Source organism: Scyliorhinus canicula, chromosome 16 (assembly GCF_902713615.1).
Source record: "Scyliorhinus canicula chromosome 16, sScyCan1.1, whole genome shotgun sequence".
Classification (NCBI taxonomy): domain Eukaryota; kingdom Metazoa; phylum Chordata; class Chondrichthyes; order Carcharhiniformes; family Scyliorhinidae; genus Scyliorhinus; species Scyliorhinus canicula.
The window spans coordinates 57701795-57726751 of NC_052161.1; the positions used below are offsets into that span (position 1 = coordinate 57701795).

Here is a 24957-nt window from a genome sequence, read left to right on the forward strand (position 1 = left end):
GTTATCGGGTTAAAATATACTAGTTGCGGTCGCAGTGGTAATCTTTATTCTGTTTTCCAGTAAAAAGTAACGGCAGGAATTTCGCACTGTTCACACGCATTTAATAGTTTTTGTTCAATGTGGTGAACAACCAATATGGAATGTTACAGCTCTACGCACCAATGGGATTTTCCTTTCCTGGAGGTTAATGGAGTTTTGAATTGCTCACCTTATTCCCACGGCCCTGTTCCAGCCATGGCAGGGCTGTTAAAACTCTGTCTAGTTTTGCTGCAAGTTTTAGAGTAAAGGAAGAATGTAGCAAGGGGGGCAGATTTTATTTATGTTTAAATTCAGCAGAAGCAGGAGAAAGGAAACAAATCTGGCCTTTCTAACACACACACACACACACACACACACGGCAGGGCTGGCGAACCATTAAAATCTCTGCTCACATCGGCAGGACTAGAGGATCCCACTGGCATTAAAGGCTGGATAATTCCGGCCATAGTTCCTAATTCATGACTTACAGCTTCCATTTTATTGGTTTTGAAGAAGGCTCCTTATCACGTGCAATTGTACATGTGGGTGATGTGTAAAGTAGAACTTTCTGAAGCATTTAGTTCACATATATTGCCTTTAAAATATAATTACATCGAAATTAAAAATTTACTGCAAAAATAGCATTCATAAGAAATTATATCAGCCCATTTTGCAGTAAAGTGTGATCTATGATCAAATTTCAGCGCAGCAATAAATGTTTGCCCAGAGATTACATCAAGTAATAAGATCCAAGTCAGAAACAAGAAACATTTCATGCTTCAACAGCATGACAATTCTTCACACAGTGGAACGTATTAAGATGCTTCACAATTATCCCGACTCTCTTGACACCACAAGAACGGAGTCAAATTAAAGGCCGAGTGGTTTAAAAAAAGCTTTGTACTTTTAACAATTGCCTGTTTGGAAAAGACTTACCATTAAAGCATTGGAGGCACATACACTGTGAAACCCATAATAGAACGCTGCAAACTGCTTGTATATGGACTTGTTGAGAAGAAAGTCTACATAGAGCTGTACATACTCTGGAATAATGAAAACATTCATTGTTCAAAACATATAGTTTATTTCTCCCTTTGCCCTTAACAATCCAGCATCTGGTTAATCTGGTTTCTAATGGTATGACACATTCAAGAATTTTGCTTTAATATCTCACATCAGTAGGTCTAGAATCTTATAACATTTTAAAAATAAAAATCAATTTGCAATTTAACTGCACAGCCCAACTCAGTGATAAAATCATGCTGTCTGCTCCATCCAACACCAGTGGCAATAGGATTTTCATATTGAAAGAAATGGATCAGAGGCCATGTGATAAGTGATGTTCCTACAATGGTTGTAGAAAGCAAGACAAATCATAGGGAAAGGCTAAAGTGAGAAAAACTTGGTAAATCCTTTGAACTATTCAGTGCGCCTTTACGTGAACTAGCAATGTGAAGTGTGACTTTTGAACGAGAACGGTCACATGCTTGCCTTGTCTGTTCTGATTGGTTACAGGGATTTTGTCACCACCTGGCTTGAGGGTATACGATTTAATAATTCCGAACTCTTCCTGAAATACCTGAAATAAGTACAGGATAAAAACCATGAATCAATAAAATTAAGAATAGATTACCAGTTTCCATTCGAGAACAGGGTTGGCGGGCGATACGAACACCGAACATATTCATATAGACTTATTTGTTTTAATGCCGTAGGTAATTCATTAAAAAAAAAATATTGCAGTGCCTCTATAGCAATAGCAAAGAAATTTAATGCAGGCACGTGAAATGCTAAAAATCTCTATACTTATTACAGAAAATATCACATTTTTCTGCGACAAAATAATTCCTGTTGCAGAATGCTGCATTATTTTAGAATTATATTGTTTGAACAAGATTACAAAATCATTTTTAAAATTAAATGGAACATCGTGACCTTGGGACTCAACTTCATACTGTGGTATTCTTTGTGTTGCTTATTTCAAGATGGTTGGCATAGTGTTCACAAAGACCATAAAATAGCTTGAACTTAAACAAAGCTATAAACTTGTTAACACTACTAACTTGGATTCGACACGTACGCCTTAAGAATACACAGTTGATTAGTAACATCTAAACTACACTCATCTGCAGCTAATCTCCTGACTGGTTTAAACTATGATCTACACTCACTCACACTAACTGCTCTTCTGATCCTCACTAGTTAACTCCTGCATACACTCCCCCCACCCCACTACCACCCGCCAAGGCTTAGCATCACTGCCTATATAGTTGTAAATGTAGCTCCCTCTAGTGGCTACTCTCGATACTACATAAACCCTTGCAGTGCTTTAGTCATGATAATACCACACATATCACTCAGCAGAATTTTCGGGAATGATGGGCCCGTGTGGTTGGGTGGGGGAGCTCTGTGCACGAGGAAGCTGCCCCACTCTTGACCGTGCCCCTTTAAAAATGATCTTAAATGTTGATCCATTTTCCTTTTTAAAGCAAGTGGAGGATCCACATTCACCACTATCTTCAGCAGAATATTCCATGTTCTAACAATATTCATTTTCAAAAAATCTCCTCATTCTAGTTTTATGCACCCTAGACACTTCATCAGAAAATGCTCAATTTTGCACATTGTTTATTAAACTTCTTAAACCTATTTCTTTCTAATGAAATGAGCAGCAGTTAAACTGCCACTACCTCCTCTCACCATCCTATGTATATTTTGAATGACATAAATGAGCAAATGACTACCTTCCGGTGGCCTTGACATCTATCATTATGAAGTGCTTTGTGCGTTTGGTCACGACACATCAGCGCCCAGAATGCCTTACTCCACTGTGCGTTGCATACCGCCACAACCGGTCTTCCACAGACACTTGATCCACTTGACTTATCTTACTCCCAAGGTCCAGAAATGTTTCCATCCCAATTGAATTGGTAGCACACTGCTGTAGAAAATGTTCCTAAACTGATTTTGGAAATTCTTGAGGCACATCAGCTCCATACTCCCAGAATGCCTAGACCCACTGCAATTCGCATACCGCCGCAGCCGGTCCACAGCAGACGCCATCTCCCTGGCCCTACACTCATCCCTGGAGCACCTTGACAACAAGGACTCCGACATCAGACTCCTCTTCATTGACTACAGCTCCGCCTTCAACACCATAATCCCAGCCAAGCTCATATCAAAGCTACAAAACCTAGGTCTTGGCTCCTCCCTCTGCAACTCTTCTTCCTGAACCATAGACCACATTCAGTAAGGATAAACAACAACATCTCCTCCACGATAGTCCTCAATAGGGCAGCACGGTAGCACAAGTGGATAGCACTGTGGCTTCACAGCGCCAGGGGCCCAGGTTCGATTCCCCGCTGGGTCGCTGTCTGTGTGGAGTCTGCACGTTCTCCCCTTGACTGTGTGGATTTCCTCCGGGTGCTCCAGTTTCCTCCCACAGTCCAAGGACGTGCAGGTTAGGTGGATTGGCCATGATAAATTGCCCTTAGTGTCCAAAAAAAAGGTTAGATGGGGTTATTGGGTTCCGGAGGTAGGGTGGAAGTGAGGGCTTAAGTGGGTCAGTGCAGACTCGATGGGCTGAATGGCTTCCTTCTGCACTGTATTTTCTATGTTCTATGTAATACCAGGGCTCAGCAAGGCTGCGTACTTAGCCCCCTATACACACACGACTGGGTGGCAAAATTTGGTTCCAACTCCATCTACAAGTTTGCTGATGACACGACTGTAGTGGGTCGGATGACAGGAGAGAGATAAAGAACCTAGTGACATGGTGTAATGACAACAATCTCCCTCAACATCAGGAAAACTAAGGAGCTGGTCATTGACTTCAGGGCACGGTATCATATACACCCCTGTCTGCATCAATGGTGCTGAGTGAAGATGGTTGACAGTTTCAAATTCCTAGGTATGCACATTACCAACAATCTGTCCTGATCCACCCACGTCGACGCTACGACCAAGAAAGCACAACAACGGCAATACTTCCTTAGGAAACTAAGGAAATTTGGCATATCGATATTTACCCTTACCAATATTTATAGATGCACCAGAGAAAACATCCTATCTGGCTGCATCACAGCCAGGTATGCCAACTGCTCGGCCCAAGACCGTACAAAACTACAGAGAGTTGTAAACACAGCCCAGTCCACCACGCAAAACCGGCTCTCATCCGTTGACTCTGTCTACACCTCCTGCTGCCTTGGGAAAGCGGGCAGCATATACAAAGACCCCTCCCACCAGAGTTATTCTCTCTTCCAACCTCTTCCATCGGGAAGAAGATACATAAGTCTGAGAACACGCAGTAACAGGTTCAACAGCTTTTTCCCCGCTGTTACCAGACTCCTGAATGACTCTCTTGTGGACTGAACTGATCTCTCCACGCATCGTCTCTACTGAGTACGACTACACTCTGCATGCTTCACCTGTGTCTGTGTATTTACATTGTATTTGTCTATGTCCTATGTTGTTCCATGTGTGGAACGATCTGTCTGAACTGCACGCAGAACAATACCTTTCACTGTACCTCGGTACACGTGACAATAACTCAAATCAATCAATCAAATACAACACAGCAAATCCAGTGCAAATACACAATTAATAAAAAATGTATTGGTACAGGCTTAGAACTGGTTAAAAAGCTCTGGTGATTCAGGGGTCATAGAATATTGCTTTTATTCATCATCGGGATTTCAATAATTGGTTATTCTCTCAATAATAAAAAGGGATGTTTGAAATTAAATAAAAGTTAGGAACTTACTTGAAATGTGGAACAGAACTCTTCCTCAGTATTGCCTTCATAATTTAGAAGTGCCGTAAGTCCATGAGCCAATTCCTACAAAATACATGTTCAAATGTTAATAATGTTTCACAAAGCTCACTCATTAATATAGTCTACAATTGCACATTCTCCCCATGTCTGCATGGGTCTCACCCCCACAAAGATGTGCAGGGTAAGTGGATTGGCCACGCTAAATTGCCCCTTAATTGGAACAATTTATATATGTATATATGTCTACAATTCTGTGTTAACTTTATGTCAGATTGCCCTTTAGCCAGTACTGCAATGGCTTTATTAGGTGAGCAATGGAGCGGTTTCCTAATCAGCAAAAGGAGGGCTTTTTTTCGAGGAGACACTATTATCTTCCTGGGCACTTTCCCAGTGGGCATTTCCTGCTCTAATCACATGAACGACCTAACCACATTCCTCCCACGATTTCAAATATGGGTTTTACCTTGCAGTTGAACATAAATATCCTTTACTTTACACTTAATGCACTATTTCTACAACCACTTGAGCACATTAATTTGTTTTTGTCCTAAATCCACCCATCAGCTTTTTACCTCCATTGCAGCTGAAACTTCATTCAAGTTGTTCTGGCATTTTTCACATCAATACTTTGACACAGCGGTAGAAATCTGCACAGGACGAAGAACAAGCTAGAGGAAGTCTTAGCTTTGTTTAGGTGCTATGTCTCAGGGGTTAGCACTTACCAGCACTTTTCCCAAATAGCCGTACTTCCATGAGCATAGACAGTAAGCGTTGGCCAAGGCTGTTCACAGCTGTGTCCCTGCCCTCGCTTAGTGTTCACAGGACCACTGCATATCGATGGGTAATGAAAATGTCTAGGTTACAAACTTTTTTCTGCAAAAAGGAATGCTTTTAGGAATTCTGCAATGTGTTATTTTATCTGTGTCTTCATGCTGGTCACAACAGGTGCAGCAGGCGGTAAAGAAGGCTAATGGTATGTTGGTCTTCATTGAGAGAGGTTTCGAGTACAGCAGCAGGGATATGTTGTTGCAATTATACAGGGCCTTGGTGAGACCACACCTAGAATATTGTGTGCAGTTTTGGTCTCCTTTTTTGAGGAAGGATGTTCTTGTTCTCAAGGGAGTGCAGTGAAGGTTTACCAGACTAATTCTAGGGATGGCAGGACTGTCATACAAGGAGAGATTGATTAGGTTAGGATTGTTCTCGCTGAAGTTCAGAAGATTGAGGGGGAGATCTCATAGAGACTTATAAAATGCTAACAGGACTAGACAGAGTAGATGCAGGGAAGCTGTTCCCAATGATGGGTGTGTCCAGAACCAGGGTTAACAGTCTGAGGTTCAGAGTAAGCCATTTCGGACAGAGATGAGGAGACATTTCTTCACCCAAAACGTGGTGAGCCTGTGGAATTCATTACCATAGGATGTAGTTGATGTTAAAACATTGAATATATTCAAGAGGCGGCTCGATAGAGCACTTGAGGCAATTGGGATCAAAGATTATGAGGAGAAAACAGGATTAGGCTATTGAGCTGGATGATCAGCCATGATCGTGATTAATGGCGGAGCAGACTTGAAGGGCCAAAGGGGCTCCTCCTGCTCCTATCTATGTATGTATCTAACAGAGAGTGGTGCAAAGATGTCATTCAAAGTTATCTTTCAAATTCAACTTTAAAGATACTGACCAGCTATTGAATCTCTTAAATGTAACAGTAGAAAAAACATCTCCTTCCATTTGTGTAAATGACCATAATAACTGCTGCCTTCATTACTGCCAAATTACGTGACTTTGACTCTGACAGTTAAAGGAAAAATGTCCTTCATATATTTTCCAGAGATCTCTCATGATTCCAAGCAGCTTAATGTAACAAACAACAGTTAAGTAACAACAGGTTGCATATCAGTTGTGTGTTCTCTTGTATAAAAAAAGATTGTGCAAGTGTGAGTGAGCGACAGAAATAATCTTTAAAGGCTCTGTACCAATAAAGGAACTGTAGATCATACAAAGACACCTACTGGCATAAGCTGACGCAGGTCGTAGAGTGTAAGCGATGCTACTCCAACAGTGGCATTCAGATCAGCTGGAACAACAGGAGGACTCAGCAGCTTCTTGTAGCAGCAGGGTGGAAATCGAACATCGAGGGTGATACTATTATACACAGCCAAGCCCATCAGCTACACAATGGACGTGTTAAGGCAAAAGTACAACAAGCGAGCCAGTGCCACCAAAAAATCATTTTCTCCGAAAATATATCAAAATTTAAAATTCTCTTGTAATAAATTACTACTGATAAGAGAGAGACTCCACAATTTTAATTGTTCCCTTTTGTGTCCCCAGCTGAGGTGACGGTGCACTGCAGGAGCATAAACCTGCAGAGTTGCTGTTAATTACTAGTCCTAACAGTTTGAGGTAAGTTTAATTAGTTTTAACAGTGCAAAAGCTACAATCCTGGAAACTCACAGGGAGGTTGGCAACAAACTCTGACTTTTGCACACCTAATGATGAAGCGGTGCAAAGTGTCCAGTAATACTGAATGATATATAACTCATGCCATGTCTCTTTCTCCACACAAATTAAAAAATAACCATACACTAATAACAATGCGTATATTTAATTCACCGCGTTTTGCCACTTATTTATAGGCTATTACATTGAAAGACTAGAACTTGAAAAAACAACTCATCCTGCAATGTTGTAAATACAAACTTTTTTTTTTCCAAGTGCCAATTAGTTTTTTTACTTCCTTGTTTGTACAAAACTAGATGGTTCACTTTGATTTCTGGCTTTGTGCTTGGGCCTTCAGCGCCTTGACCACTATCTTCTGCTCAATAAAGAATGTACGCTTAATTATGTCATGTACCCCACACTTGACACACATGGATCTACCACAAACTCGACTGCTAGTTCCCCCTGTGTGTGTTTGAATATGATTTCAAGTTTTGAATGTGGATATATTTAAGGAGAGGATCCTATTACAGAACATATGTAACCTTGATAGTAATGAAAGGAATTTTAGGGGAATAATAGGGCAAATAGCCAGTAACTATATTCAGTAAGAGCAAGCTTAAAATCAGCCCCTAGCCCGCACAGGTTTATAAATATTGTATTCTGATACTACAGGATGTTTTATCGCTCTCCTCTTGTCAGTGTCAGGCAATTTTGGCAAACTTGTGTGTGTGTCACTTTGTTTAGTATTGGACACCTTTCTGCTGTGGCCTCGGGAATGGATTCAAATTATTCAACATATTTAATTTGTGCTTGTAACTAACGTTGATAAGAGATTTCTCCCTTCTTCGTATCCTGAAAGATTTAATTTTGAAGTGCCCTATTCAATATAGTTCCTTTCTACTGCTTATTACTGGTCGCATGGTGCGTTGCCATAAAGTTGCAAAGGATACAGCTCCAACTAATCGAAATTCAGAGTAGCTTTCACATTTAAAGCTACTGAACCAGTGAAACCGGGAATCCCATTGAAATGCAAACATTCCTGTTAAACAAAATGAATTGAAATTTGTGACACTTTTTGAAAAGCATATGTGACCAACAATGGTCGCATTACAGACTCATGAATGAAAAGGCTACTTCAGGGCCACCACAGGAAAAATACCAAGGGATCTCACAAAGGGCTGAATATTATTGGTGGAGGGTGACTCTCTCTCTCTCTCCAACGGATAAAGTGAGGGGCTCGCCCTCCAGGACCCAATGTGGCTGCTGGGCCATAGTTGCAGTCACTGGCTGTTCCCTGGAGGGTACCCCTCCAATATCATGGACAGGCAACTGTGGCATTTTATAAATAGAACATAGAACAGTACATAGAACAGGCCCTTCGGCCCTCGATGTTGTGCCGAGCAATGATCACCCTACTCAAACCCACGTATCCACCCTATACCCGTAACCCAACAACCCCCCTTTTAACCTTACTTTTTAGGACACTACGGGCAATTTAGCATGGCCAATCCACCTAACCCGCACATCTTTGGACTGTGGGAGGAAACCGGAGCACCCGGAGGAAACCCACGCACACAAGGGGAGGACGTGCAGACTCCGCACAGACAGTGACCCAGCCGGGAATCGAACCTGGGACCCTGGAGCTGTGAAGCATTTATGCTAACCACTATGCTACCGTGCTGCTTTGCTACTCTGATTCTTGGTGCCTGCTTCCTCACACTGGCACCTTGGCTGGGAGGCTGCGGGGTCTCACACTTACCCTCCAGCGTCGGAAGCAACCCCCTCCTCGTGCCCGAGCCCTCCCCAACCACTTGTCTCGTCAATTTTTTAAAAATCGCGATGCCTGTGCCTGAAGTAAGCCAGGCAAGGCCAGGACATGGAACCGGACTCCACTGACCTCTTTCAAATGATGGGGAGCTGAGATCGTGGTGCTAAATTAGCACAGAGGCCAACACACTAAATTAAACACCCATCTCACCCCACTTCAATTTGGACCTCGCCTGCTTTTTAAAATCCAATCCAATCTCTTTCATATACCAACATTATATATTGCAAATAGTTAACCAGAGCAATTATATTTCCCGCACAAGTGCTAATTAAAAATTCAACCATTGTTTCTTTCTTGTATGAAATGATTAGTACTGCTTTATGGATTGTAAGTGATGAGAGATGGACAGATGTTACTGCAATTTAACATTACACTGGCAATAATTTAATAATATTCTTTATTAGTGTCACAAATAGGCTTACATTAGCACTGCGATGAATCATGGCGCCGAGGTCCCAGGTTCGATCCTGGCTCTGGGTCATTGTCCGTATGGAGTTTGCACATTCTCCCTGTGTTTGTGTGGGTTTCACCCCCACAACTCAAAAGATGTGCAGGGTAGGTGGATTGGCCACACTAAATTGCCCCTTAATTGGAAAAAATGAATTGAGTACTCTAAATTTATAAAAATAAAACACTGCAATGAAGTTAATGTAAAAATCCCCTAGTCACCGACGCCTGTTTGGGTACATCGAGGGAGAATTCAGAATGTCCAATTCACCTAACAAGCATGTCTTTCAGGACTTGTGGGAGGAAACAGGAGCACCCGGAGGAAACCCACGCAGACATGAGGAGAACGTGCAGACTCTGCACAGACAGTGACCAAAGCCGGGAATTGAAGCTGGAACCCTGGCACTGTGAAGCAACAGTGCTAACAGTGTAAGTGGAAAAATAATTTCACGTTCAAACACAAGAATAACTAATTTCCAAACTTTTCTCCCCCTTGCATATCCAACACACTTTGTTTACAAGAATCCGATTAAAAGATTGTATGGAACCATTTTCTGGCCCTTGTCAAAACGGACACTCATGATGTTTAATGTTACCTGATCTATCTTTATGCCAGGATCATCCTGTTTACTTCAACAGTTTGTGTTTAAAGTTGTTCTTAAGAATTGAATTGCAGTCCAGCTCAGATTGTGAAATGCTGCCACTCATCTGCTGTATCACATCATTATATTCAATCGGAAGTCAGCAAAACAACAACATTTGAGCTTGCTGCTCGGAAGACCTATCTGAAGTCCTGAATTCTCATTAATTGGTTCTGTTGTTAGGTATTGATGAGTGTTTTCTTCCAAGGGTTCCTTGTTTCTAGTGTGACATTTTGAAAAACGTATACATTGTGGGACAATTGATCAAATTGAGGTGATGTAGCATAAGGGGTGGTAATGTTGGACTGGAGACTAGTACTGCCCATGATATGCTGTAGAGAGTCACATGATGGTAGACTGTAGAGTCTAGAAGGAGCTTCAGGGCTGTACCATCGATATGAATAGATTTGTGGGTTACCATAAAACAGTAAGCTTAAGGACCAATGCACAGCAGTGGGAGTGAGCATGGCATAGATCAACCAAAGTGCAGAGCCAATTTAAATGAATCACAATAACCATTACTGTGGATGCTTGAGTAATGATACTGCAGGGTGAGAGAACTCAGAACATTTGATTTGTCCAGTGTCTCAGCAGAGCCAGCTGGCCTGATATCCTTCCTTGTGCTTGGGTAGTCTCCCAATTGTGTTTGGCAGCATTGCCCCAGCTCTTATTCCCCTGCATATCTTTGGGTTGTGGGTACGAGGTCCACGCAGATGCAGCGTAAATGTGCAAACTCCACATGGACAGTGACCAAGGGCTGGGATCGAACCTGGATCCTAGACACCATGAGGCAATAGTGCTAATCACTGCACCACTGTGCTGCTCGAGTGCTTGCTGTACACTCTCCCTCCACCTGCGCTGGTGCGATGGCACACTTGTCCCAGTGGACAAGATCCCCTTGTCACCCCTAATTTTCTTTAAAAATGGGGCCCAGATCATTTATTTGGACAGCCATGTGTGTTCCCCACTACGTACCTGCCTCTATTCAATTGGTCTGACCCCGACAGTGCATGCAGCCCATTGAAAATCTCAACATCTCCTGTTAACAAGCTCTTAATGAGCTCTTCAAACAGCTTAATTGGCCTTAATCGTGGAGTGGGTGATGTCATAGGACTACCCCTCACCCAGCCTGGTCAAAATAGCCAGTACCAAGAATGGTAACAAGGAGCCATATGGACCGGTATTTTGGATCTTTGCCCACCTCCCTTCCTGCACCTGATGAACTAAAAGTTCAGCCCATAGTATTTACTCTAACTGCAATCAGCAGATTAAAAAACATGCCCTCAGGTTTCACAATCATACATCTGTATGTATATGGGGCAGGACCATTTTTCTCTTCTCTCCATCTCTTTATAAGGGGCTGGTTTAGCACAGTGAGCTAAACAGGTGGCTTGTAATGCAGAACAAGGCAGCAGCGCGGGTTCAATTCCCGTACCGACCTCCCCGAACAGGCGCCGGAATGTGGCGACTCTGGGCTTTTCACATTAACTTCATTTGAAGCCTACTTGTGACAATACGCATTTATTATTATATGGGTTTCTATGACAAAGATCAAAAATCACAAAATCTTGATACAATTTGCAGATTCATTAATAATTATCTCTCTAATAGAAGTTAGAGCTAACAAAAAAAACTCTTAATTAAAACAGTTTAACTTCAGGGATTTATTTTGTGATTTATTTCATAATAACAGCCTTCAAGAACATCTGACCGTTTACATGTTTCTGAGCTTTAAAACAAATTCAAGTAAGTTTCTCTTCCTTGCAGGTGTTGCGGAACGTAAACTCCAGCCCATCCGGGATCGTCCACACCTTCCCCGCGTCTCTGACCCCCATCCCTTCTTCCAATCCCAGCCCTTGCCGTGTATTCACCATACCCTCCGACTTTCACCCCTCTGATGTAGAACGTTCTGTACTCAGCAAGGACTCAGCTCCATCCCTTCACGTCCTCACCGTAAACAAATTTTTGGCTCAGGACGATGCCGAACCCGTTTTCTGTCGCCATCGCCCCCGTGCTCACTTCGCATGGAATTTGGAAGGAGGACTGTGCAAGAAGGGGTACGGCAAGTTCTCACGATGGCAGGCAGAGGGGAAAGGAGGTGGACGAAGGTGGTGAACAATGGGATGCAGACCAAGGGGAGGGAAGCTGGACCCCAACAAGGCTGCACTAAAATCTCAAGCAAGGGGGTCAAATGGATACCACAACAGATATGGAATGGGATGGATGAAGACTCCAGAGGCAGAGGTCCAAGTGAGGCATGAGAATCTTGCAGGTGATGGGCTGGTGTGTGGGACATGGGGGGGGGGGGGGGGGTGCTGCAGGGGGAAAGAGGTGGTTGCATTGACAAACAGACTTAATTTTGAGGCTTTTAGTCTTTTCCCTGTGGAACAATGACATCCGAAACAGTCTGGAGAAGACAGCTGGGCTGAAGAGAGTGACTGGGGTGTACTGGACTGGTATTTAATGATGGGGTCAGGACCTTCAAACTCATTAGCTGAGAGCGGGCAGCTGTCGGCCCACCAGGGGAATTGGACGGGAACTGACCTGTGCGTGATTAATTAGATCCCAAGTGCAGAATCTGACATGTGATCACACCATTCCGGCCAGCGGGACAGGTGCCTCCCGAGGCGCTCGCCAACGCATAAAGGACAAAGCTTCAATAATCTCGGACTAAAAAGTTACATTTATCCATTAAGGGAAAAAACAAACATTCTGGGCGCAATCTTCAGGCCATGCTGCACCGGAAAAGCAGAGACACCATTCCCGGGATCTACCCGGCTCGTAACGTCTCATGTGATTCAACTCAATCTTGCGAGATGTTGCAAGGGGAATCCCTCCCACAATGGGCGGGATCAGTTTTTGGAATATCTGCATATTAGAGCGAGGTGATAGCCTTACTATAATGTGCAGATTCCCAAGGTACCCGAGGATTTCGGATTCAATCCCTTTGACTCGGGAACCTTGGGCGAGCGCCATTTGGTACTTGCCCCCACAAATAGGGACCAGATGGAACAGCACTCGTGGGTATCTCCAAGGGGATCAGAAACTTCCAGCTGCATACCCTTCGGGCAGGGTGGTGCAGTGGCATTGTGGGCACCAGCTGGGTGTTAGTCTGGCACTGCCAAGATGCCCTGGTGGCACTGCCAGGTTGGTGTCAAGCTAGCATTTTTTTGCGTGCACGTGATCAGGCCGAGGTTGCCTGCCGTGGGCATTGTGCAGGGTGGCGGGGGACCCTCCCATGTTGTGTTCAGGCTGGAGGGGAGTTGGGGAGAGGTCGGACGTTTTTTTGTGGGCCTTGGAAATTGAGATGCCATCTCTCGCTACAACGGGGAGTTCCGGTGAATGAAGCTTCCCATTGTGAAAAATGAGGCTATGTGCAGCCTTGGCCACGCATTCCCCGTTTAGGCCCCTATTCAAAATGAGTCGCGCTGAATAGCCATGTGTTTTTAGGCACTGCGAGTGCCGGGAAACATGCGGCTAAAAGTGCTTGCTCGGGGACTTTGTTCCCTTTTGGGTAGGTCGCGCCATCTATTTATTACTCACTGACTGCATTGAGATACTTGTTTTGTCATATTTAATCAACCTACTTGAGTCAACGCCGTTAATTAACTTATCTGATCAACCAAGCCCTACTTTTTCTCGACAGATATGTGACAAATATGTCCCGAATAGCGTTGAGACTTAAGTATTATTGGAGCTGTACTCATTCAATCAAGTGGAGACCATTTTGTCATACTCCTGACTTGCGTTTTATAAATGATGGATAGAAAGTGTGTTACTTGCCACATAATTCCCAGTCCCTTACCTGTCCTTATAGCCACAGCATTTATATAGCCACAGCACTTATATAACTGGTCCAGTCCATTAATGGCAAGTCCCAGCATGTTGTTGATGGGTGATTCTGTGATGATTGTGCTGTTGAATGTCCAGATGATTGATATTCTTTTGTTGGAAATGGCCATTGACTTGCACAAATGTAACTTGCTGCTTATCAGCCCAATGCTGAATGTCACTCAGGTCTTGCTGCATATTGTCATGGACTGTTTCAGTATCTGAGGAGTCGCAAATGGTACTGAACATTGTACAACCATCAGTGATCAACCAATCAGCAATCAACCATCTGCAAACATCCCTACTTCTGACCTTACGATGAACGGAAGCTCATTAATGAAACAGCTGAAGATGGTTAGTCCTGCGTCACTACTCTGAGGAACTCCTGTAGTGATGCCATGGGAAAAAGTATGTAGTGACCCGGAAAGAACCTTACTTCCCATCTGGAGGCTCCCAAAGTTTAAAAAGTACTGTTCTCTGTCACAGATCACCATTACATTTTTGGCCAAAAGATCTATTTAGTTTGTTCTAGAGTTTTTCGACCCTATCAGCCTCCATCACTTCATCTGGTAGTTTCTTCATTCACTAGCCTTTGTCTCTCTTCACTTTTCATCTTCTGAATGTGAAATAATTTATTAGGATCAGTTTATTAACCTCTTTTTAAGTTTTCTACTGTGACTTTCTCCAATATACATTCTCAATTTATTTCCTTATGACCTTATTTCCTGCATGGGACTCATTATTTCTCTTTCTCCTATTATTCCTCTCCAAATACTACAGGTTGAGATTAACTATTGAGTAATATTAAAGCCTCAGGCGTATGTTCTATCATTTGGCTATACGCCCAAGATCTTGTCACTTTATTGTTCTTGTACACAGTATGATGGTTTTAAATATTTACCGAGCAGTTCCACCCCCACCCCACCCCCTACCCGAAGCCAGTATCATCACTCGATGATGCAACCTTGCAATGACCCAGCCCTAGCAACGCTGCCTCGAGAGAGGCAAAAGAAAGTCAGGAAAAAAAAACAGTGGTCAATTCAGAAAATGTAATAAACTGTTTCTCCTAAACTATGCAGGAAAGGTTACTTCTAACTTCTAAAGGTTACTTATCTGACAATGTGTAATTTGGCTCATCAGCCACAGTTACCAATGTGTGGAATAGGCTGCCATCTACTGCAAGAATGCTGAATTCGTAAGACATTGTCAGCTTGACACATATTAAAACAAAGCTTCACAGAACTGTTACCTTTTCTAAATAACCCAATAAATATCTTGGGCACTCGGTCAAGAAACAATCAGCAAACTGAAGTGCCCCCATTGAAGAAGGACACAGCTAATAAAGAATAAAACAATGGCAAACAAAATAAACCTGCAAAGTTAAATAATATTGCAAGATTGGTTTGGATTTGTTTATTGTCACATATACCGTACAATACAGGCAGATCATTCAATACATAAAAATAGTGGTCCAGGAGAAAATGAAGGACGACAAATTTAACTGTGGGACAACAGCGATACATTTACTCGAGATAATGTGGGAGAGAGAAGTGGAAGATTAAATTACCTCACCCGTTCCACAGATTTCCTTGCTCCCAATCAGGAATTTTTTCACAAAACTGATTTATCAATTTTATTATTTTAAAATCTTACCATAATCGGGTTGGAAGATCTGTCGAATAAGCAGAAGAAACCACTCTTTTGTGAGACCGCCCATGTCTAATCCAGCTTCTCCAACAAAGGTGACTTTCAACTTTTTTTTTAAATCTGCCCTTTTTCTAGTTAACTGTAATGCAGAGAACGACCAGAGTGCAGATGAGATATAGAACATTAAAAGTAAATGACAGGTTAAATTAGAAACAAACAATGCGAGATAGAAAACAAAACCTCGATATAACGATGAATAACCTGTTAAGCTTCATGCTATAATCTTCATATTAAACTGCACCAAGGTTTGCTATTTGTAGCTGTTAAAGTAGTCTGTTGGTCAAATCTAGTTTACTGATAGCTACAGATGTACTGATCATCACCGATTAGTCCCGCCTCTTTTCTTCGATCCTTAAAAGGTGTTAGTATGGCAGGAAAATAACCAGCCAACTGCTATAGATTTGCAATGAAGTGTGCAGGGAAAGAGCGTCCTTCAACAACTTGCTCTCCAATTACTTGCACTCCCCCTCCTCCCTGCACCACCACCACAAATCCCCCCCCAATACCAATGCAGCTTTATTTTACAACTACACTCGAGTGCGACTCATGTGTGCAATGCCACAAGTGATTAATTAGCATACAGTAATAATACTTGTAGAGAGGTAATAGAAAAATGTACAATACTTATCTAGTATTGTGCTATGTGTCACAGTATTCTCGTATAGAATCTTATGAGCGCAATCTACCCGAATGGGGACAGATTAGTAAGGTGCTTCCCCCGAGAAACACCACGCTATCCAACGCCCATCTGGGTAGATTCAGGGCCTCAGTGGGGAAAATCTCAATGAGGGTGCAATTAGCCCCATTTTCTGTACTGAGGTGCTCCACTTGCCGGAAATCCTCAGTGTAGCATGTGGTCGGGACGCCATTTTAAAATGGCATCCCAATCTTGAGCCTACTCGACCCTTCGCTCACCCCAACTCACTATAAGGGGATCATCGGGGCACCCTGCATCCTTCCCCCCACACCCGCACAGGGCGATCGCTGATATGCAAAAAAATGACAGCTTGGCACCTTGGCCCCCCAGGGTACCATCCTGCACAGAGGGCATGTACCTGGGGGCCTCCAATCCCTTGGGAGACTTCCACGAGTGCCGTTCTGTCTGGTCCCCGTTTGGGGACACCAGTGACGAACGGCGCTTGCCCAAAGTCTCCAAGGCAAAGGAATTAGATCCCACACCTTGAGTAGATCTCGGGAACGCATACTAGAGTGAGACTAGCTGTATACATTGCAACGTCTCGCGAAATTGCGTGAGATCTCGCGAGGTGTAGCGAGCAGGGACATCCCAGAAGTGGGATCTCCCGGCCGTGTTGCGCCGTGCTGCTTTACGGGCACAACGCGACCAATAGATCCGACCCTACATGTGCATTGCAGATTTGTAATAAGATCTTCTTATAACAGAAGAAGATATTAAACCCTATTGAAATATGTATTATACACGGCACCGAGGACCTCGGTTCGATCCCAGCCCTGGGTCACTGTCTGTATGGAGTTTGCAAATTCTCCCCATGTCTGCGTGGGTCTCAACCCCCACAATCCAAAAAAGATGTGCAGGGTAGATGAATTGGCCACATTAAATTGCCCGTTAATTGGAAAAAAAAGAATTGGGTACTCAAAGAAATATGCATCATGTGATACAGTTATTGAACAAATATTGTTTAAAGGTTGCATTGTATCTTTGGTCCAATTGACTCTTTAATAATGGATGCAATCGATGCCTGCCGCTATAAAAATAGAAGATAGAAATGGAAGTAGCAGTTTATTTTTCAAGAAAGTGTAATGATATGTATATTGACTGGGATGTAAAGAGTTAACAAGTTAACGATAATGATTCTTACCACTAAAGGGAACCACATGTGACGAGGAGATTCTGGAATTAGATGATTAGGAGTTAAGAGTTAGGAGAGAGCTGGAAGAGTGTCAGGCATAGAGAGCTGCGTATACTTGAGAGTTCTGTAAGTTAGACATAGCATAATTGTATACAATAACCTTCTACTTTAGGAATGTGAACGAATCAGTTAGCAGAGTAATAAATTTATGGTTTTGTTCGTTAACAAAACTTTTGTGTTCTTTATTCAACACTATGCATCCGAGCCATCCAGTTAAAGCAGAATAGAGAATACAACAGAAAGATCCCACAGATACCCCACCCTCCGTTTCCTTAATGAATCTAGCATTTTTCTTTGACTACTGTATGTCTGAGTTATATATTTGGGGCAGCACGGTAGCACAGTGGTTAGCACAGTTGCTTCAGAGCTCCAGGATCCCAGGTTCGATTCCTGGCTTGGGTCACTGTCTGTGTGGAGTTTGCACGTTCTCCCCGTGCCTGCATGGATTTCCTCGGTGTGCTCCGGTTTCCTCCCACAGTCCAAAGACGTGCAGGTTAGGTGGATTGGCCGTGCTGAATTGCCCTTTGTGTCCAAAAAGGTTGGGTGGGGTTACTGGGTTACAGGGATAGGTGGAGGTGTGGGCTTGGGTAGTATGCTCTTTCCAAGGGCTGGTGCAGATTTGATGGGCCGAATGGCCTCCTTCTGCACTGTAAATTAATTAATGCCATGTATTGATCACTGTCCCGAGAAAATCTTTTAGATGCCAGAACTGAATTCCCCTTCAACTAGTTTGAATCTTTATAACCCTGTCCTTTTGTCATGGGTTAAGGTTCAGATGGTCTTCCAGACCTCCTTTCTCTATTGCTTCCAGAGTCAGTCATTTGCTTGCAAAGTCGGAAACCCCCAGTCTCTTTGATCTTTTCTTGGTAAACAAATTGTAGTAACCAGATCAGTAAACAGGTTGCATAGCATCATGGTGGAAACAGCCATTCAATCAACAAAGAGACACATGTTATTTCAGATATAGTATGTGCCAGACAATGAGTCACATTTTGTTGCTGATTTATTTCAATACTTCGCAAAAGAATATAGATTTGTTCATGTTCACCTCCCTATCCTCTGGCAAATAGAGAAGCTGAGAGTGGTGTACAAATCAAAGATTTGCTGAAGATCTTTACCTTGCTCTGGTGTTATCCTTACCTCTACAGAACAGTTTCTCACCATCAGAGTTATGTATGGGACTCTGAATGGACAATGCCCATCTCTGACACACAAACTTAAACCCAGTATCACCACAAGATGGTGAAACAGCATGAGGAAGATCAGAGAAACAAACAGACTAGTGATGTTCACCACAGGCACAGAGCACGTGAATTGTACTAATGCTGAACCCGGGAGAGATTATGGACACTCAACCAACGGAGAGAAGGTGCAATCATTGAAACAACTTCACAACCGAGATCTTACAGGACTAATACAGACCAGGGTACCATGAGGAGAAACCACAGCACCTTTATATCCTTGGAAAGAAAGCCAAACAAAACTTGGGCTTACTCAGATCTTGAAGGGAAAGAAGGAGTAAGTCGAAGATCTACAGCCACCCAGGAGAATTAAAGACACCCGCACCAACAAGGGAAAGTACAGAATATCTTCAAACTCAGAAAGAGATCAGAATCTGGAAGGTTGGTCAAGGCACCTCAGAGATTAACCATGTGTACTTTGAGACTCTGAGGAGAGATGGAGAGGATGTAAATATAATAGGGATAAAGACTTGGGGGAAATGTAGGATAACGATAATCAGAAATGGTGCCAGATTCGAGGGTTCTACGATTGTCACTCAGGAGACTGATAAGTTGCAGCCACAAATACACACTGCACTACCCACACACACCATCCCAGCCAAGAAGATGGCAGCGAGAAGAGCAGCCCCGAGGTTTACCAATGCCAAGCTGGAGACCTTCTTGGACAAGGTGGAGGAGAAGCGGATGACCCTGTAAGCCTGGAAAGGAGACTGCCAGCCCCTGCCGCTCACCATGCCTGGGGGCAGTGGGCAACACCGTCCAGGCTGGCCAGCAGTGCCGTAAAAAACTGCACGACCTCCTCAGGGTAACCAGCGTGAGTAGACCACACTGTGCCCCTGACACCAACCCCCATCCAAACACCCATAACCCGACCCCCTCCACCCCCCCCACCCCACCCAGAGGGTGGCCGAACCCCCACAAGGACAAGGTGGAGGAGAAGGGATGACCCTGTAAGCCTGGAAAGGAGACTGCCAGCCCCTGCCACTCACCATGCCTGGGGGCAGTGGGCAACACCGTCCAGGCTGGCCAGCAGTGCCGTAAAAAACTGCACGACCTCCTCAGGGTAACCAGCGTGAGTAGACCACACTGTGCCCCTGACACCAACCCCCATCCAAACACCCATAACCCGACCCCCTCCATCCCCCCCCCCCAACCCCACCCAGAGGGTGGCCGAACCCCCACCCTGCACTATATGTTGGCACCCAGAACAGGCACCATGGCTGAGTGCCCTGGCCACTGAGGCCACCAGCTACCCATCTCTTGGGCGAGATGCATCAGACTGTCTAACATTATTGTTTTCTAGTTGCCTCCCTCCCCCCCCCCAGAAGGCCGCACACAACCGGGAGCGGGACCGCCAGACCTGTGGCCCCTCACTGTGGCAGAGCAGAGGGCACTATATGTGGTTGGCAGACTGGAGAAAAGGGAGGTCGCCAAGGTGGAGTTCGGCCACAGGCGAGGAAGTGAGACTCCACTTGGTTGCGGCTCCCCATGAAACGTGTCAACGTCTCCCCTCAACACCACTCCTACAACATCCACACCCTACACTAACCCCCACCACCCTCAACCCCCCCCACCACAACCCGCGGTCCAATCATGCATCTTGTGTCTTGCAGGACCTGCTGGTGATGGGGCGGCTCCATCTGGTGTCCCCCACCCCCAGCCAGTGCCACAACTAGAGCCCATGAGCCAAGGAGTAATGGGGATAGCAGCTCTGACACCAGCCCTCCACCCAAGACACAGGAGACCCCGGTGCTCGAGTCAGAGGATGACACAGATTTCCCATCATAGCTATCTCCAGCAACCTCCAACATCCCAGAGATACCCACCTCGGTTGGGCACTTTAGCGAAGAGGCTCCTGGGACACTACCTGTTGCGCATCACACAGCTGATCCTGTACTTCAGGTTGAGTTAGGAACACCCGAGTGGGCGGACGGTTGGAGGGCAGACTGACACCAGGGACTAGCTGCCATCCAGACGGGTTTCGAGCTTCTGGAACGGACAGTCCCATCGATCGTGGAGATGCAGTCATAAAGTCAGGGACTACATGAGGGGTTGTCAGCAAGCATCCAGTGCCTGCAGGCGCAGCTGCAGGTGTCCAACCATGTGCAGCAGCAGGAGGTGGTGCCGACCATACGTGCCACTGTACTGTGGCATCCATGGTGGAGGTATTGGGTGATGGTCATGGCTTCTGGTTCAACGGTGCTTCTGATGGTGGCCCAGTCACAGCAGACCATGGCTGGGAACGTTGGTGGCATTGCCCAGGCACTGGCCGACATGGCGCAGACACAGAGTACGGTGGCCCAGTCTCAGCATGATGTGGTGCAGTCCCAGACCGTGATGGCCACTCTCTGTCCTGCATGGCCACGAGCATGCAGATTCTGCTCGAGACCAGAGCGCACCTCCACGACTGGCAGCGCCAGGTGGTGGAAAGGCCTCAGGGGATAGCTCCGCTAGCACTACCATCCCGGGGGCCATCAGGCGACCAAAGGGAGGAGGAGGAGATGGGGCCCCTGTGCGATCACTCCCGCAGGGCAGGTGCAGCAGCCAGACATATCCAGGCCCGGTCGCCCCAGATAGGGCCCGCCAACAGGGACCTAGGTCGCAGGGCAGGAAGCACAGCATGCCGCCTCCAGTCCTGCCATACCGTCTGGGGAACCACCTAAATGTAGCTTTAGGGCCTGTACGGTAAGAAAGTTAGACACCAATTAAGTTAGCACAGTTGCAGGGCACAGTTTAGCTATAAGGGGCTAGGGCACAGACCTGTACATATTGTTGTTGTTGTGGGTGGGCTGGGCTCCCCACCCCTCCCACCCCCCGCACACGGATGCAGCAGATTGCCACGATGCAAGTGACTCTCCCAGCATCATACTGGAGAGCCCCTCCAGAGTGGTCCAGGCACCTGAACCGCATCTTCAGGAGGCCGAAGCACTGCTCGATCACACCGCTGGTCGCTGTATGGGCGTCATTATAGCGGGTCTCTGCATTGGTCTGTGGCCTCCGGATAGGTGTCACCAGCCACGACTGCAATGGATAACCCATTACCCAGAAGCCAACCCCCCAGCCGAGAGGGCATCTCAAACATGTCAGGAATCTTCGAGTGTGCCAGGATGAAGGCGTTGTGCACACTGTCCGGGTATCAGGTGCATTCATGTATGATGCACAGCATATCAGCTGCACATTCATTGAGTTGTATCCCTTTTGTTTGGTGTAGAGCGGCCTGTCATCTGCAGGTACTCGTAAGTGGACATGCATCCCATCAATCACCCCATGGGCACCCTGGCAATAGTGGTGAATCCCGATGCACGGGCAGCCTGGTGTCCGGTCCACATTGAAGTGGATGTATTGACCTGCGTGGGCATTTAGATGCGGATGCACCTGTCCACAGAGATCTGAGAGATTCCGGATAGGTCCCCACTCCCTACTGGAATAAAAAAAGTAATTGGGTACTCTAAATTTCTAAAAGAAAACTCAGATCTAGAGACAGCAGAAGTCCTGAGGTCCCAATATTTACAAAGTAACTGCAAATAAAGAATAATGGTTTTAACAAACTACAATCTCAAGCAGCTTATGTTGAAAGAACAGACAAGCCCCAAAGGATCCATGTGGACTGTGACCACACAACGAAACAATGAACTTCTAAAGTAACATGATCAAGGATTTATATTGTACAATATGTAATGGTCCTAGTACTACTGGGGTTTTGGCATGGCATCTGTGGAGTCAACTGTTCAGAATTGAGTACCTTGGATGGTGACATTAAATGGACATCCTTGAAATTTTGTTTTTGTTATCATTGGCAAAAGGAGACATGCTGTGGAATAACCTTTCTGAAGGTTTCCCTTTGGTTTCCTCCTACAGGAAATATAAATATAAAATCATATATGACCACTATAGACTTCTGAAAAGAAAATCCGCCTACTTATACAACAACTTATATTCCTATAGCACCTTTAACATAATGAAATGTCCCACGGCACTTCACAGTAGCATTATAAAACAAAATATGACACCGAGTTCTATAGAAGACATATTCAGTCATATGGCCAAAAAGTTGGCCAAAGAGATAGGTATTAAGAAATGTTTTAAAAGAGAAAAACGGGGTGGAGGTGTAGGGCACGAATTCTAGAAGTTGGGGCCGAGGCAACTTAAGGCATGGCCACCACCGTTGGAGCAATTACAAATGTGGATGAACACGAGGCAAGAATTACAGCAGCGGGGGATACCTTGGAAGGTTGTTGGAGGAAATTAGAGAGAAAGGAAGAGGAAGAGGAAGGCCAGAGAGGGATTTGAAAACACAAATTTTATAATCAAAATATTGCTTGACCGGGAGCCTACGTTGGACAGCCTGAAATGGATGTTGTGGAACGGAGCATGCTGTGAGTTAAGACACAGGCAGCAGAAGTTTAGATGACTGAGCCCCGAAACCAGGCCAGAAGAACAATACTTTACCAGGTGACCGACTTCTTTTATTTTATCCATGGAAGTTTTTGCTATTTCATTTATCATTGCACAGGGAACATGCAAAAGCCAAAAGACCAGCATATGTCAATTGCATTTCTTCATTGAGGATAACAAGATATTCACCCATAACTTCCTGGTTCCCCAGTGTCGCATTTGGGGGGCACCCCAATGGTGTACTGGGGAATCTCTTTGGGATGTTCCCATGCAAGGGCTTACCCAGCAATTGTCCATAAGTGCAGGGGACACTGGCATTATTACTGAAATGTTAATCCAAAGGCGAAGAGTAGTGCTCTGGGGAGCAGGGTTTGAGTCCCACCATGGCAGATGGTAAAATTCGAATTCAATAGAAAAAAAACTGGAATTAAAAGTCCAATGATGACCATGAAGCTATTGTCGATTGACGCAAAAATCTATCTGGTTCACTAATGTCCTTTAGGGAAGGAAATCTTTTATCCTTATCTGGTGTGGCCTACATGTGACTTCAGATCCACAGTAATGTGGTTGACTCATCAATGCTCTCAGGGAGGGCAAATTTGCTGGCCCATCCAGCGACACCCACAACCCATGAACGAATTTAAAAAAACTTCTCCTGGACAATTGCGCTGAGTTGCAAATCACCCGACAGAAGCGATTTAAAGTTAACTTTGGGTGATTCTGCCAGTTATACCCTGATAGTTTCTTGAATGAGTTAGAAGGGGGGAAAAAAAGCACTAACTCCGGAGTAACAATTTAAACACACAAAAGGAGCCTCACATGGGACACCCCTCACACACACATAGGACATCCCAGCAGATCCCCCACAAATCCCCCATCGCAACCCAGCCACCCCTTCCCAGCCAGACCCAACATCTTCCTCCCTCCCAGCCTGGCATGACCCAACCCCCCACTCCGGCTCGCCTCAACCTCTCGCTGCCCTCCCCCAAAGTCCCCAGTGCGACCCATCCTCCCCTTCCTGGTGCAAACCCCACCTCCCGGTCCAGACCTAACGTTTCTAGTTGGTATGACTTTTCTTCAGAATTTAAACTGTTTAAACAATGCAGAACAGCATGCAATAAATTGCAGAAACTCAAGTGTCTAATACTATTATTATATTACTAGTTTTGTTTTTGTAAAAATTTAACTATAATTATGTATCACTATTTTGAGATGTATGATAATTGATTTGTCCATCAAAATAATTCTGCTCATTGTCAGATGGGGAGGCGGTGATGTAGTGCTATTGTCGGTGGATTAGCAATCCAAAGAGCCAGGGTAATCCTCCGGAGACTTGGGTTCGAATCCCACCCTGGCAGATGGTGAAATTTGAATTCAATAAAATAAAAAATTGAAAGAATGTTAATTATTGTAAAAACCCATCTGGTTCACTAATGTTTTTCAGAGTCTGACCTATATGTGACTCCAGATCCACAGCAATGTGGTTGGGCTCTTAAATGCTCCCTGAAATGACCTAACAAGCCACTCTGTTCAAGGGCAATTTTTGATTATAGGCAATTCATTAACTCCCATGAATGAATAGGCAGGCGCTAAAAGAAATAAACACGATTAAGAGCCAAATTCTGAAGAAAACTTTGATCTAAATAGACAATCTGGTACCATCTTAAAGATTAAACTAAGCCCCGATTGGTGAGAAAGGTCCGACTTGAAGAAGGGCATTTAATTCTCCTGTTTTCCTGAC

At 44.6% G+C, this 24957-nt stretch overlaps 1 protein-coding gene across 2 annotated transcripts in view; it reads right to left on the reverse strand.

The window, feature by feature from the left end:
* The window catches only part of hectd2 (HECT domain containing 2), a 139567-nt gene that overhangs the window by 14256 nt on the left and 100354 nt on the right, over positions 1 to 24957 (reverse strand). For both annotated transcript variants that reach the window (XM_038773601.1, XM_038773600.1), the window contains 6 exons: positions 15638 to 15770; positions 8188 to 8276; positions 6805 to 6963; positions 4781 to 4855; positions 1510 to 1597; positions 955 to 1061 (listed from right to left, as the gene is read on the reverse strand). In XM_038773601.1, coding sequence (XP_038629529.1) covers positions 955 to 1061; positions 1510 to 1597; positions 4781 to 4855; positions 6805 to 6963; positions 8188 to 8276; positions 15638 to 15770 — 651 coding nt within the window. The remainder of the gene's footprint in view (positions 1 to 954; positions 1062 to 1509; positions 1598 to 4780; positions 4856 to 6804; positions 6964 to 8187; positions 8277 to 15637; positions 15771 to 24957) is intronic.